General features: G+C 34.9%; 1 protein-coding gene across 2 annotated transcripts in view; it reads right to left on the bottom strand.

Annotated features, from left to right (window-relative positions):
- The window catches only part of LOC149805595 (ubiquitin carboxyl-terminal hydrolase 34-like), a 147,292-nt gene that overhangs the window by 126,719 nt on the left and 3,968 nt on the right, over nt 1–16,605 (bottom strand). For both annotated transcript variants that reach the window (XM_089950231.1, XM_089950232.1), the window contains exons 2-4: nt 12,114–12,201; nt 4,912–5,299; nt 1,089–1,139 (exon numbers count right to left, since the gene is read on the bottom strand). In XM_089950231.1, the coding sequence (XP_089806357.1) occupies nt 1,089–1,139; nt 4,912–5,299; nt 12,114–12,201 (527 nt within the window). The remainder of the gene's footprint in view (nt 1–1,088; nt 1,140–4,911; nt 5,300–12,113; nt 12,202–16,605) is intronic.

The raw sequence follows: 16,605 nt of genomic DNA, 5'->3' as shown, positions 1-16,605 counted from the left end.
TCCCTTACTGGCTATAAAGAATTTCCATGAAATCAAGATGAGAACATTTTTCCTTTTTACAGCTGAGTGTTGACATAAATTTAACATAAAACTTTTTTTATGGTCAGGACTGGTAAATTTTCCTGCTGAATCTAGTTCTTCCCACAAGACAATGTCAGACAGAGATTAACTAGCCATCGGACTGTTGAAATTATTACAACTCCTAATCTGACAGAAATTGACTGGCCTCAGGCTAGAAGACTAACATTAATTTCGAGCCTTGTGCCTGATATTCTTGGCAAACAAGATTTTCAAATTAGTTTTTGTGGTGGACATACCAGATGTCAGCTCTGCACCATTTTCATTCAGGACCAAGCAGATAACATTGTAAGTCTTTTGGTGAAAAAACCAGGTCAATATGAGGAAACAGTAAAAACATGATTTTCAGACTGGTCACTATGGTGACCATAATAGATGTCTGAATCACATCATTTTTATTTAGGACCAACCATAAAAAGTCTTGTGGTGAAAACTCCATGTCAATACGACCTTTCATTCAGGAGAAGCAGGGATAACATTTTCAAGAGGACTGCTGTGGTAGCCATATTAATAAAAGATTGGCATCAGTTTCACAGAGGACCAACTACAGACTATAATAAGTCTTTTAGTGAAAACCCCAAAATGAAATGACCATCCACTCAGGAGGAGAAACAATAACAAGCTTTTCAAGATGGATGCTTTGGTGGCCACATTGGAAATCAGATTGGAACCATATTTATTTTGGATCAACTTGACAACAAAAAAAGTCTTGTTTATATGAGCATCCATTCACGAGGAATAGCAATAAAATTTTCAAGATGGGAGCCATCCAAGATATTGGATGTCTGACTAGCACCATATTCACATTGGCCCAACTAGACCGTGGGACGAATGTGAGTGTAAAGTTGCACATAAATTCTCCAAGTAGTTTAGAAGCAGCTGAGATGATTATAGTGTACAATGGACCTTACCATAAGCTGTCATAGTCTATCACCAGTAGAGCCAAATAAAGTGTAACATGACATATACATGTCATTGAGAAATATTCACGGAACAAAACCGATACTTACAGATATTTCACAGTAATTATTCAGAGCACTGGTCTCTTGTTGAGAAAGTTCCTGTAAAATAAAAATGTTGTGTAGATCATTGAATTCACATTACTCCACAAGTCCAAGTTTTTGAAGAAATATCAAAATTCACAATGAACATGGGAATGATGTTTATATTTATTCTTGCAGCTGTGAAATCACATGCTGGGTTAAAAAAAAAATAAACTTTATGATTAGTTAGTTGGATTGTGTTAGGTTTGGTGGGATTTAATGCCATCTTTCAACCCATGATAGGCTATATATGGCGGCTATATACTTGATGGAGGAAGAACCATGGAAGAATCACCGACCCACAGAAAGCTAGTGGCAAACTTTCACACATACCCACATTGGTCGAGTTAAGATTCCAACTCAGAGGTGAAACATATGAGTAATATGTAAAGAAGAAATGCCTTAAACCCTAGGGCACCCAGGCAGTTAGTCGGAATGAACTGTAAAGGTCAAACACCTCATTTAGTTTGCACACTTGTACCTGTCATTACAGTTTAGTGTCAATATCCATAGCTGCCAACCCGCCAGGCTCGCAATTAGTGAAAATGGGGATAAAAAGGAGTGAATTTTGACATGAATTCATGAAGCGATCTTAGAGTCAGGAAATATTTGTCAGAACAAATGTTTAGTATGGTCTCCAGCTGATAAAGGTAGATTGTGTTCAACAAGAAAACTCAAACAATGCTTCATCATTGGTAACTTGCAGGACTTCAGTCTGTGGCTAAAAATATTCCAGAGCTGAAATCTGCTGCGAATTGTTAATTTTCCCAAAATCCATGTGATTCTTGATACCAATGTGCTTCCTCACATTGTCTCTGCAACCAAACCCAATGAAAAAAAATGTATATCGGTGTTTGATGGCAGAATGCACAGCCAATTTTGGTATATTTTGGTGAATTGCTGAAAAAGTTGTGAAATTCATGCCAAAATCGTGAGGGTTGGCAGCTATGAATATCCATAGTGGAAGGTTATAGATTTGTCAAGCCACTTCTAATTTTCATTGTTTGAAACTCTAAATGTTATACATTCTGTCAACTCTGCATGGCACTGACTTTACTCCCCATTAGCAAGGAAATGTAAGAAACTGGAACCAAAGCAAGGAAAAGTTCCAATTATATGGCAACCAATAGGGCGAATAAAAAATTAAAACTACAGAAAAACTAATCTCCAAAAACTCAAAATCTTAGCAAATTACATCTGCCCAGAGTGATTATTCCTTTGTTACGAGATTTTGCGCATAAATATTATTTCTGCATAATTTCATCAACATTCATGACAAGTATTGAACAAGTGCACCATATATGGTTTTTTATACGCAGTCTGTATTAAATAGTCCTCTATGAAGAGAAATTAAATTTTTTGTGCTTTTTGTATATCTGTCACAGTGATCTTGAGCTTTGACCTTTTGTCTCCAACATCAATAGGCTTCTTTCTTACTCCAAGTGTTTGCCATCCACAAAGTTCGATCCTAGTCTGTGATGTAATGTTATTGTATGGAAACTATTTTCTCTTCTTTCAGTCTCAATGACACTGACCTGTGATAATTTGAGCACAAAATCAACAGCGATCTGACTTGCCCCAAGAGTAAGCCATGAACAAAATTTGGTCCCAGTATGTAATGTAGAACTAAAGTTACTGTGAGGAAATCATTTTTATACTTTCATACCTAGATAACTCAAGTCAATGCATGAAATCTAATTTTGGCCATGCAATAGGGTTCAGCCTTACCTCAATGCAAGCCATCCACAAAGTTTGGTAACTCTGGATGATGGATTATTGTGTATAATGAAATTCATCACATGCAGATGGATGGAAAACATCCTAACACAAGAGTCCCTTGAAAGGATTGAAGCTATAGTGTCCAGATCCATAAATTCAAGACAAGACCATTTCTTCCATTCAAATGCCTAGCAATGAAATCACCTCTGATATTCTCCAGCAATAACAAGATTTTCAAATTAGATATTCAGTGTCTAATTGGAACGATATTCCTATAGAACCAACAAAACATCATAAGAAGTCTTCTGGCAGAAACCCCATGATGATATGACTTTGTTTTGGTGGATCTTTGTTTTTGGTGGAGTAACGATAAAAAGATTTTCATGATGGGAGCCATGCTAGATATCAGACTGTCACCATTTCTATTTAGGACCAATTAGGCATCATAAGAACAATAATATAATGACCAGATGTATTAAAAAAGTAGTGATAACGAGATTTTCAAAATGGCTCCTTTAGTGGTCATATTGGAAGTCAGATTAGCACCATTTTAATTTACAACCAACTCGACATCAAAAGAAGTCTTTCACTGGAAACATCATGCTGACCAGACCATTGCTTCAGAAGCCAGGATAAGATTTTCATGATGGTAACTGTGGTTAGACTACTGAATTTCTCAGCTAGACCATGTTGATTTAGGACAAATAGACAAAATATGTTATTTATTAAGAAAGCAATGTTGATACAACCATTGATTCAGGAGAAATCACAGTACAAATTTCAAGATGGTCACTCTGGTAGACACAATGGATGGGCAAGTGTTATCTTTTCATTTGGGGACCAACTAGACATTATAAGACTTCTTCTGGTGAAAACTTAAATGGCAATATTATTTTTTAGTCATGAGGAGCTATAAGATTTTCAAAATGGTCTATGTGGCAGCTACATAAGCTGAGCAAGTGGTACCATTTGCATTTAGAACCAACTAGCCATAATAAGAAGCCTTCTGGTGAAAACCCAATGTCAATATGGCTTTCTATTCAGGGAGAGGTTAAAACAAGATCTTCAAGATGGTTACAGTAGTGGTTATATTGGACATCAGAATGGCACCATTTTCTTCAGGGCCAACCAAATATCATAAGAAGACTTTCAGCGAAAACCCTATGTTGACACGCCCATCCATTCAGAAGGAGTAACATTAACAAGATACTGAGGATGGTTGAGCATCACCAGTTTCATTTAGGAGCAACTAGGCCAAGAGATAAATGTGTGTGTAAAGTTTGATAGCAATCCTCCAAGAAGTTTACGAGGAGTAATGAAAACAAATTTGTTCTAACTGATGGATGACAGACAAAAGATCATCGGGGCCCCGAGTGGCCGAGTGGTCTAAAGCGCTCTTCGTTACGGATCACTGCCATCTCACCTCTGTCTGCGGCGGTTCGAGTCTAAGATTCAGCCAATGTGGGCATGTGAGAAAGCTTGTCAGTAGCTTCTCGTGGGTCGGTGGTTCTTTCCAGGGTTTTCTGGGTTCTTCCTCCACCATTAATACTGGCCGCCATGTATAGCCTATCGTGCTGAAAAATGGCGTTAAACCCCACAACAACAACAACAACAAAAGATCATCATTAAGCTCTCTTGGTCTATGACAAGTAGAGTTAATAACATAGAAAGACTTACAGTGGGCATATAACAAGTTTGCCATACAAACACTTTCAACTTGTCCATAGCTTATATGTAAGGTATTATTCCAGCGCTAAGTCAAAATTAAAAAATGGTTATGTTTTCAGCTGGCCAACCATCCCTGCTTTTTGCTGCTAAACCTTGCACTTTCCTCCACCACCAAAATTCCAGAAATGGATTTCTAGATCTAATTTAGCCACTCCTGCCCATTACCTGAAGTGCTTAACATTATGTACTAATTGATATATATACATATAAAATGTTATTTTTTTATAGAAAATGCACATACTAATTTTAAAACCATTGCAATGGGAAATGCACATATTTTGATGGGGAGACGCTAAACCTATATAGTTTAAGATGGCAAAGAAAATATATAAGTGCTGATTACCTCCAGGGATGAATGAACACAGTGTTTATATGCCATGTAGGATGGAAAATTCATGAGGAACACCTTGGTGACAAATTGCAACAATTTCTCCTTTTCGTCTAATGTCCATTCCTCATTTACGGTGTCACTATCACTGGTTTTTTCAGTTTCTTCTTTCTTTTTATCTTCGTCCTTTTCTTCCTCAACATGAGCTGGTTGCTCCTTATTCCCATCTTCATCCACTTTACTTTCTTCTTCACATTTGTCTTCCTTTGTTGTCTGCTGAATTTCTTTCTCAATATCGTCAGGAAGGGTTTGTATGACGCGAATGCCAACACTCAAAACATCTTGTATCATACTATTGAGTTTCTCAAAGTTGCGGAGATCCTTAAAACAGCACATGCATTGTCTAAAATGAATTAAGAAAGAAATTTTCATCAACTTGTAAATCTTTCCTCTAAACTACTTTATTTTTTATGAAGCTTTAACTAAAGACTAAAAACATTAACAAAATGTTAAACTCAGTGAGCTATAAATTAATGTAAAATTCTGTGTATAACCTTTTACCTCATAGAGCAAAGTTACCCAGTGCAGTGCGCTATAAATATAACACCTGTTACCTATTCGACTCCATACGCATAGACCTGCCTGTTAACTGTTAAGCAATGTAGTGTATGTTACGTTTAGCAGCAATTTTAACCATTTAATATTTTTGGTTATTATGTGTGGAAAAATTTAAGAGTAAAGTCCAGTGTAATTATTTTTTATGGAAGAATTTTTTTATGTGCTTTAAAATCTTGAGAGAACTCGTTCCCTGTCAAGTCAGTGAAACCACGTGACCAACCGTAGCTGCCATTTCTCATACTCAAAATTTACAAGTTTTTTGTCTGCATCTACATTACTATCAGAGCCTTTACCTAAGTTATTGAAGCTATCACAGTTGTGATTCTAATCGTGAAAACTTCGTAAGTAGTGAATGAAATCTGCGATCTCCATTTTGGACAGTGGAGATTACAACCTAATTACTTTAAGAAGCAGATTCTGACCAGAGCATAAACAGTGACCTCGTGATCTAACGTAAATGTCATTAGCATAAATGAATGTAGTATTTAATAGGGTGTTTCCCAGAAGATGACACTACGAAAACCCGTTTAAAATGCTGATTACAGCAGGCGTCAATAGGCGCTTCCATGCGAATGGAGTAGAGGCATCCAAAGACACTTGCATGAGGTAAAGGGTTAAGCAAAGAAAATAAAAGAAAGAAAAAAGAACTCCAACTTTTCCCCTTCTGCTCGCGCGTGAGCCAAATAGCCAATGAAAAACAATGTTTCTAACACAACTAGGCATTAGGTTATTGGAAAATCACCTAGAAGTTGATGTCTTAGGATGTATTAAGAAACAGCTTTCAAAATGTGTTTCCTACTTGAATTTCAGGCAAAAACGATAAAACCCTCCAGGGGTTAAAGTGCAAAAGAGCTTACTAAATTTTTCTAATTTCCTTCTCCCAAAATTTATATTAATTACTTTTTATTTCTGAGTATAGTTGTATTGACTAAGTTCTGCAACATTCCATTTTCCTTTTCCAGCAATCTTTTAACCCATCTTATCTTAATATAACTACTGAATGAAAACATGTGCATCATATTTAGTCAACCCTCGTTTTCTGGGGATACTAGTACATCACGTTTTATTCTCTCAACTTTTGCTGATGGATTTGGAAGTGCTGAAAAAAGATGTATGTATATGAGCAGAACAAGAGTTTTTACAACAATTACCTCACTAACTATTGACAGATGTCTTTGACTCCAGCTTGCCAGTATTTGTTTTGCCTTTGTAAGTTTCTTCATATAATTAATTTCCACCTTTTGTTGTAAATCTGGTGAAAAATCTATGCAAAGGAGTGTAAAGTTAGAAGAGGACCAAATTAGGCCCATTTCCGGACATATTCTTTCAGTGTTTTATCTACAAATGGCTTCATGTAAGTTGTTTGACTCTCATCAAGGCAAAAATAAACAGTGAGTCAAAATCCAAACCTATTAGTCTTATTTAAGCCGATGATCAGTTTTTCAATAGTTTTTAAAAAATAATTATACTGTTTAAATATACAACAAAAATATTAGTTATATAATATGATTCAAGCCAACAAAACAATTCCCTTGGCAGAAACATATGAACATTCTATATCTGTTAAAAATCTTGATGGTTTCATGTCATCAGAAATTATCTGAGCATATATGACAAGACTTTTATTATTGGCTACATCAGTGCTGTCACAAATGATGAATTTTGCAGGTCACGTATAAGACTATCCTCGACATTTGAGTGGCACTCCATTAACTCTGAACAGGTAGTAGCTGAGTCATACTGATTGGAAGATTTCTTCAAAATGCCAATGGCATCAATTTCTTCCTCCTTTAAGTCATGTATTAAATCAAAAAGTGATTTGTATTTAAAAAAAAGTGATGTCTTCTACACTCAGCCTATGTACAAACTCAAGTAGCACTTTCAGTGATATGTCTTGCTTGGAAGAATGTTTTTGTAAACCTGCATTCAAATCTGCCTGGTGTTTTGAACTTCAATCAGCAGTTTGTGACAAACCCACATGCCTTGCCAGTGTACTGTTCTAAAAATTATTGTTTTTTGCACATTTGTCACGGAGTTTTTTATATTCTCTGTACAGATATGGCGTTTTCACTGTCACATTCTTCACCTGACTTAACTTCTTTTTGAAAACATAGCCACTGTTTTCAACCATTGCTGCACAAATTACATTTTATCTTAGGAGTAAACATTACCTCATCTTTGGACGATGAAGGCTTCACTGGTCCAATAACAATACTATTATCATTGTCGGTCATAAATGTGGCCCAAAAGATAATTTTGTTTGTTTCATTTCATGACTAAGGTGTGCATAAAATAATAGTTTCTCACAAAAATCACACTTTCATTTTCCAGCTCCTTCTTGGGTGAGGTGATTATATGGTTCTAACATCCTGTTGCTACAAATGATGTGAGTTAAGTTACAGGTCACATGAGGTCAGCTCCAGGCTTCACACCCAGTTGTAACCCTATGTATTATGATTACACTAACGTAAGAAACTGATGTGCGCATGTATTCCCTGTTTGGAAGAATTGTAATCTAGGCATTAAAGTAGTTAGACCAAACCTTAATTTTTTGTTAATCATCAAAACATAATATTGAGGTGCATCAATTTACATACTGGCAATTTTATTATAGACCAATCCTTTGTTTTTTGTTAATAGGCAAAATATAATATGTGGTGCATCAATTTACGCACCAGAAAAGTCTGCACATTTGACACATGATGCATGGGTACACAAAACACTGCTTTCATTAGAAAATTTCCTGTTTCCAATCCAAATAGCTTCTGTTTTTGTTATGTTACATTTAAGTCCAGATAATAGAAAAAAAACTTGCAAGATATTCATAGTTGCTTTAAGAGAAAGTTGAGATCCATCAAGAAGAATAAAGCGCCATCAGCATACTGACACAACTTATATTCACTGACGACAAACATCACTCCCCATACATCCACATTTTGCTTTAAAGTTATAGTTAACTATCTCAACCCCAATGATAAATAAAATGGTGCAAGGGATCTCCTTGACAACATCCTCTTTCAAGTCAAAAAAAAAGATGACATATACCCATTATTTATAACACAACTTTTAGAAGTCATTACAAAAACAGTTTAAACCACTTACAAACAAAATCACCAAAGTTAAAAGATTGTAAAGCTTCTTCCACAAAGGTCCAGTTAAATGAGTCAAAGGCTTTTTCAAAGTCTATTAACAATAATAAACTATAACTATTTTCATTCTCAAGTTGGTCCATGATATTGTATAATAGCCTGGTATTTTCTCCAATGAATCTACTGTTCATATATCCTTTTTGAGCATCATTGATTATTGATGGAAGAACCTTTTTTATCCTAGCTGCAATGACTCCTCAAGCAATCTTATAGTCAATATTTAAAAGCGATATACAACTCCAGTTTTAAAATATCTTCTGTCTTTTCTTCCTTTGGTAGACATGTGATGACTCCTCGTATATCCGTAATTTATTGATCTGCATATAAATCCCCTAAGAAACTTCCAAAAGAATTTATAGAACTCTACAATGAATCCATCTGAGCCAGGACTTTTCCATTTTCCATCCGTTTTAGAGACATACCGAATTCATTAATTGTAAGCAGACCATCGCATGATTCTCTTTCCTCTTGACTAAGTTTAATATTGTGATTAAAAAATCTATTCAAGTTTCTTGAGTAGCATCATCATCAAGCTGAGTAATTCTACTTTTATACAATTCCAAATAAAACTGTTTTTGAGCTTCTAAAATATCTATTTAGTCAAATATAGTTGTCCTATCATGTAAAATAATTTCCTTTATTGTTTTAAGGACATATTTTCTTTTCTCAAGATTTAAAAAGTACTTTGTGCTTTTTTCCCCAAATTCCTACCATCTAGCTGTAGATCTTAATACAAAACCTTCTAAGTATTTTTTCCTAGATTCCTCTAATTCTGCTTTTTCTCTCTTAAATTTCCAGAATTTCCCCATCCATGTTATTGAACACCCCCCACCTGAATTTCTATTATTTCCTGCTCGATTTTCTTTAATTTTTCCCATTTCTCTTTTGTTTTCCTAATAGAATAACATATAGTTTCTGATCTTAATTTTCCTTTTCAAAAAAAGTTTGATCATTACAGGAAAGAGAAACGTGGAAAGAGTCATCTTTATTTCCCCCTGCATAATATTCATTTACGGTGTCAATTATACACGTTTTGACCAAATCAGTATACTCAATGTTCCTCAACAGTTGGGCATTAAATTTCCAATATCCTTTTCCCCTTGGACACACTGAAAAAAGCCACATTCAAAACAATGGCAGAATAATCAGTCTTATAACCTGGTAATATACACATATCAGCTGTCTTCATATGAATGTCATCTGATACAAGAAAGTAATCTAATCAACTTTGTTTCATGGGAGACTTTTGCCTCCAGGTATACATCTTTAAGTCTTGATTGGAATTTCACCTTGGATCAATTAATAACAATTTGTTTTTCAGGTCTTGAATCACTGCCTTAGACTGTTGGTGTTTGTCACGTAAAATATTATAAGTATCCAAATCTAAGTCTTGAACAGTGTTCTATTCTCCGCACATTATAATTGAGGGGTTCTCAAAAAATAAAATCTCCTCCTTTAACTTTCTAAAAAGCTAGGATGATCATTATTATAACCATACAAATTCACGATTGTTATTCTGTTGCCATTAATTGTAATATCTAAAATAATAAATCTCACTTGACTGTCACATCTTTCTCTATGAATTACGAATTCAAAAGTATTTCTAAGAAACACTGCAACCTCAGCACTATTACTAGAGTGGTGGCTAAAGATACATTTGTATCCCCATTCAGCTGCCCAATATATTTCATCATTCTTTGTACTAAGAGTTTCCTGCAACCATACTAACGATGCATTCTTTTGTTTTACCCAGTGGAAAATGTCCCTTTGTTTTAAAGATTGAACCTTGCAGGCCTCTAATATTTATAAATATCATTTTTATGTTATTATCCATGAAAACAGCATAAATGTTACATATACATGTTCTTGTACAGGAATGTATGAAAAAAATTTCACCCTGAATTTATCAAATGCATGACTTTCACTCTTACACTCACACAAACGTCCATAATAAAACCATCCATGGTGTTACAGTACATGCTGTAGATTTGGATGCAGTTAACACTGATACAGTGTGTACAATAGACACCAAGTGAAGCAATCCCAATCTGACAGACCTTTCCGGAGATAAGACAGTTTTGTAAACCAATAGGCACATATTAATAAAAGTATAAATTGCAAATTATTGAATGAAATAAGGTGTAAAAGGGAAGAAAAAGTATGAATGAGAGTATACATGGAAGTAGTGGGTGATTGAATGAATGAGCAAGAATGGGAGACTGAAAAATTGAACGTGGAAGAGTAGTGTTGAATAAGGTGAATAAACAACTGAGTAAATGAGTGTGTATATGAATTAAAGATGATTTATGAAATATAGAGTGAATTGATTAGGGAAAGATATGACACAATGGACAAGTGAATAAACAAATCTATTAATTAATGACAAAACTGGTGAGGGAAAGAAGTAACTTATAGAAAAATAGTAAAACAAATTAGAGTACAAAAAGGAGTATCGAAACAAAAGTTTGCATACCTATTTGGCCAATTTCATTAGTTCATAGATTTGCATACTACACTTATACTCTAATTTTCTCATCAATTTCATCATAGATGTCAAATTTTATCCTTTTTCCTGATTTGGTTTTACCATACACAGATCCATTAAAGTATGATGCAGTGTCACTTTCCTGATGACTGGATAATTTATTGACAAGTTCAGTGTTCATCCTGGTCACATCCTCTACCAGTCTAATTACTTTGTTCTGCTTAAAATCCTTCTGCTTCTTAATAATTGGAAGTTTACAATCAGCATAAATATTATGCAAACAAAACACACCAAAATATTACAGTCTAGATCAATGTTCAACAATTATTTGATGTTACTGCCACAATAACAAGCTGGCATTTGTTTTTAATAGTCAAAAGTCTGCATTTAGCGCTTACTTCATTAATACACCCACCCTTTATGAAAGTCAACCAACTAAAATCTTCAATAAAAACAAAACACATTTCATCAAATGAAGTCAGCACCAAACTTAAGTAAAAGCAATGGAATCTGATTGATTGTTGCATTTTCCAAAGTGACTGAAACACTTTTATTGTGCCATGAAAGTTTATACTTTACAATAAAAATGCTTAGGCTTACAGCCACTCCCAAAGGTGGCATAAAATGCAAATTAAATACAAAATATTTTGAAACCATAGATATTTGGTTTCTAAGATGTTTGTTAAACTTTTTAATTTGTTCATGTGTTTTCATTTCCCTGTTAATGCCTCATCTCAATGGTGGTCTCTGCATGATAACAGCCATCTCCAGCTGACCAAAATCACAGGTGGCATGTAAACAACTATAAAGCCTCATGCTACTGGCAACAATGAATATCTCAGTGAATTGCTGGTGACAATTTATTAATACCAGCACCATCCCTGCATTATATTCTGAAATATTCATTTATGTTAACTTTCCTTCTCTTTAATATTCAATCCATATCATACTTGACCAGCTCTTACCTTTGAGGCCACAGACATACATAAAGCACAAAAGACAGAATTTCTTTCTTGTTCATGTGAAAACCTCCATTCTGACTTCTTTCTTCAACTGCATAAAAAAGAAAAATAGCAATTATTAAAACCATTAATAAAATTAGTTATGCATGCATCACTAATAGGGCCATTCTCATTACAAATTGCTCACCGAGGATTTAAACAGAAAAACCATTCGTCAGGCAACCAATCTTTTGGGGGAAATAGACAATCAAGCGACATAATTATTCTAAACGATGATGTAAAATGATGAAAATCTAACTCATCCAAGCTCTCATCAATATAAATGTGCATGACAAATTTGGCTTTAAAAAACATCCAACATTCCTGAGTAAATTATGCCCTAGAAAGCAAAGAAGGATTGGAAATTAGGAGCCAAACTCTTCGAAATGATAAAGTGGAACATGCATGCCAAATCTGATCAAAATTCACCAATCAGAAATTGAAAACTGAAGAGAGGTCACTGCAGGGATGGCAATCACACATCGGGGGGGGGGGGCCTCATACCAATTCTGGTTGAAAAATGAAGCTATGAAGTTATGCAGTGGAAGGACTTTAAATGATGCTGGAAATCAAATTTGTTCAAGGTCTCATCAATAAACATGTAGAGTTGTATATTAAATTTGGTTCAATTCCATCAATCCTTGAAAAAGTTCTGCCACTAAACATGTTAGGGAAAGGCAATCAAAGCCCAACTTGTCTAAATGATGAAGAGAAAAAGAGAAAATCTGCTATCAAACTCCTTGGCAGTCTCATCAATACAAACTGCACACCAAATTTGGTTAACCAACAACAATTCTTAGTGAGGTTAGGACCGTTAGGTGTATCTTGTTAAAAACCAAATTAGTGATTAATATTGGGCTATACCAAATTCATCAAGCACACCCTTAATAATCTATACCAAATTCATCAAGCACAACCTTAATAATTTATAGTGTAAAAACACATTAAGTACACTATCATTAAGTCAATGCAGAGTATACATTGAATCAGCAAATTTGGCAAATATTCTATTCTTCATCCTTATATCAGACATGATTTTGGTCTTCCCTGAAAAAAAACTGAAACAATTTTATGGAGGGGATTTGGGGGTCCTCCCCAACTGGGTCTCGAGGGGCTACGCCACCATATCTGGGAGTCCAAAAATGCATTTTACACTCATAAAAAACTGCTCCTGGTGCAACTCATGATCATAATAATTAAAAAAAATAATCATTTGAAAAACTAATAAACTTGCCAAAAAATGTTCAACTTGACTTCAATAATTTCACAATATTTATAGTCACATGAATTTGTTGTCCAATACTATTGATGCTAAAGGTATTTCATGTGCATGTCAGTGTTCACATCATAATTAAGTCACAATAATTTCTCAATTTTTGCAGCAAATGTATTATACGTCTCTCTTTTCATAACAAATCTGTAAATTAACACCCAAGTACATCAACTATATACAAATAATCCCATACATTCCCTTGACTTTTTCTCCAATGGACAAAACCTGTTGATATGACAGTTGAGCTCTTTCTGTGACTTTGGCAAAGAGTTCTTTAGCTTTCCTTTTTGTCAACACTGACTTTTTGGCTCAATGTACAATCGTTTCTTTTCCTTCTCAATGAGAACCTTTTTCCTTTCAAGCTGGTGCTTGTATTGGCAACATGCAGCATGCATATTCTGACAGAGGGCTACATCTGTTCTCTCATGCAAGAAATCTTTCTTCTTATAGTAATTAAGTGCACTTTTTCAAGATGCATTCTGAGCTTCAATTTTTCCGTATGCAACTTCTTTGTAGGTGCTGTTCCAAACTCGTCCAACCGCAATTACTGTAATTCAGATCTTTATTGCAGAGGTCACAAAACGCCAGTCCTCTAGCGTTCAGTTTTCTTATGAACTGACTAAATTTCCATCAACTTTTCGCTCTAGCCATTCCCATTTCCATACGTTTTTTAAACCTTTATCAAACTTCTTGTGTCATGGTCTTTCTCAACAACTTGGGATACCATGTTTTGCAAGCATTGCTTCTTCTTTCCATTGCCATCAGTTTCCATTATACGAAGATACATTGGATGAGCCGTGTGCTAACTAATATATGGAAAGAATAATTTACAAGGGTTATTGCAAAATGGGAGCAGACAGACCATTTTTTAAAAGCCAGATTGGAGATGATATAAAAAAAATGGACTATATCAAGACAAATCTGATTCAAGTCAGGAGAAAAGCAGAATTCTGCTTTAAAATGGAGGAAAATCATCTCTATTATCCAAGTCAATGCTGAGTATAAAGACAAGGCCAGACCAAAACCTCATAGTGTTTTTCACTTCGTTCCATAGAGCATCGCGAATTTTAACCTTTCCAGTCAAAATCATTACATGCAACTAAACGTACCTAATTTATTTCACAAGTATTTTAAACATATTACGTACTGATGCAAACACTGAGTTACAGGTAGGATAGAACTTGCGATGCTATGTGGAATTAAATTATAATAACTTCAGGTTTCATAAATATTAAAAGTATCGCTGTATGCTATTTCAAATAGCCATCAACAGGGAAACTGCATCATTGACACTAAAATACTTTTTCCATGGTGGGGCCAGATATTGAAAGAATGATGCATATGCATTCCATTGCATTTGTCTTTATTTGCATCTCATGATCAAAAAATCAACTATGGTCTGATATATGAGAGAATTAAGCTCTTTGTGGATTTTTTGTCCTTTTTTAAAAACTTATTGCCCCAGTGTTGCTGAAGCTTTTGTCAAAGAGAGAAAACATTAATAAATGAAACAGTAAATGTAGACTACGAAAATACGTACCATACTCCTTCAGGGTTTAAATATTCACAATAGTTATATCCATATTGTCTCCATTAGGTTAAATCCCAAGAATGACGATTTTGCATGCTAATTTTCTTTGCAAATACAATGACCTCTCCATTCCCAACAATGTTTAAAGTGCATGTACTCTTCCTGTACTTAGGCAGCCATTGCTTCTGATCTTTGCTCATGCTAGATGTACTTTAACTTGCTGTGGGTTCTGTCAACATGTTCATAAATGTCACTGGCTGAGAAATTTACACTAGAAACTGCCTGGCATTTCCTTTAACTATATCAATGGTATGGTATTCATAATACCCATGGGTAGCCTCATTTCCCTATTAGTGTGTGTGTGTGTGTGTGATTTGGATTTTTAATGTAGCTTTAACAATTTTTCAGTCATATCGCTACGATGTCTGCAGTGTGGCAGTTTACAGTGATGTCAAGCACTGGGGCATCATGACACAGACATGTAGCATGATGTCCCACCCAGTCACATTATCCTAATACTAGGCCAATCAGTCCTAACACTTACCTCTAATGCTCAGCGCCTGACGAGGCAGCAGTTAGTACCTTTTTTAAAAAATAAATCTTTGGTATGACTTGGCTGGGGATCGAACCCACGACCTCCAGCATCCGAGACGGACGCTCTAACCACTACTGCAGTAACATCATAATGTCTTCCACATTTAAGTGAGCAATGAAATTGGTAATAAGATGTTTTCAAGCATTCGTACCATGCAAAACATAGGGCATGGTGGTTAACTCATCTGGCCCCGATCCCATCTGTAATCGTGGTTTGTTTACTGCATTCAATGGCTGATCCTGTCTCCAGTCATGGTGAATGTATATTAGATACAACATCTCTGATTGGTTTCAAATGGGTTTTTTCCAAGAATCAGACCAATATTAAACCAATCAGAAATGATTTTACTTTCCTTTTGGGCAAATTTGAATTGTTCAGAAGCCAAGGGTTACTAATTGAGAGCAGTTTCACTACACATGTTCTGTTCATGAAAAATCGTAAATGATGGTGATGACAGCGAAAATGAGGAGTTTCTCGGGTTTGATCTAGAAAATATTAAGCAGAAGAAAGATATGTTCGGCAGTTGGATATTTAGCAAGATTTAGATTTGGACATAGACGTTTCTGAGACTGACTTGTCAGAAGAAGAGGACGCTGGATGAAATTAAGGGCTGAAGACACGATATTTCTAAAATGTTGCACATAATTTTGTAAATAGTGTATAAATAAGTTGTGAAAGACTTAAACAAATAGGAAAAAAATCCAGCATTGTGTAGACAAATTCATTTGGAATAATTGGTGAAAACTTTTTGAATTTTTTGGATATAAGAGAAATTAAGGTAAGACTGAATGCATGTGCATGATGTTTACAAAATTTTCCAAACAGGTAAAAACTCTCTGCGGCACTAGGAGCTAGACAGAGCTTAGTGATGCTGAGGCATAGCAGCAGTGATACTGATAAAAGTGCTGGGGCTGAATGAGTTAAAGTAAACTATAAAAAAATGGAACCAACATTAAATAACCTAAAATAATTAATAAAACTTACTGACAACCAACAGGTAGTCTGTTTGAAAATATTTTTTTATCCTGTCATTGATAAGAATTGCACATAAATATAT

Source organism: Sinohyriopsis cumingii, chromosome 2, assembly GCF_028554795.1.
Source record: "Sinohyriopsis cumingii isolate HCF-2022 chromosome 2, ASM2855479v2, whole genome shotgun sequence".
Lineage (NCBI taxonomy): Eukaryota > Metazoa > Mollusca > Bivalvia > Unionida > Unionidae > Sinohyriopsis > Sinohyriopsis cumingii.
This window is presented reverse-complemented; position numbering and strand designations above follow the sequence as displayed.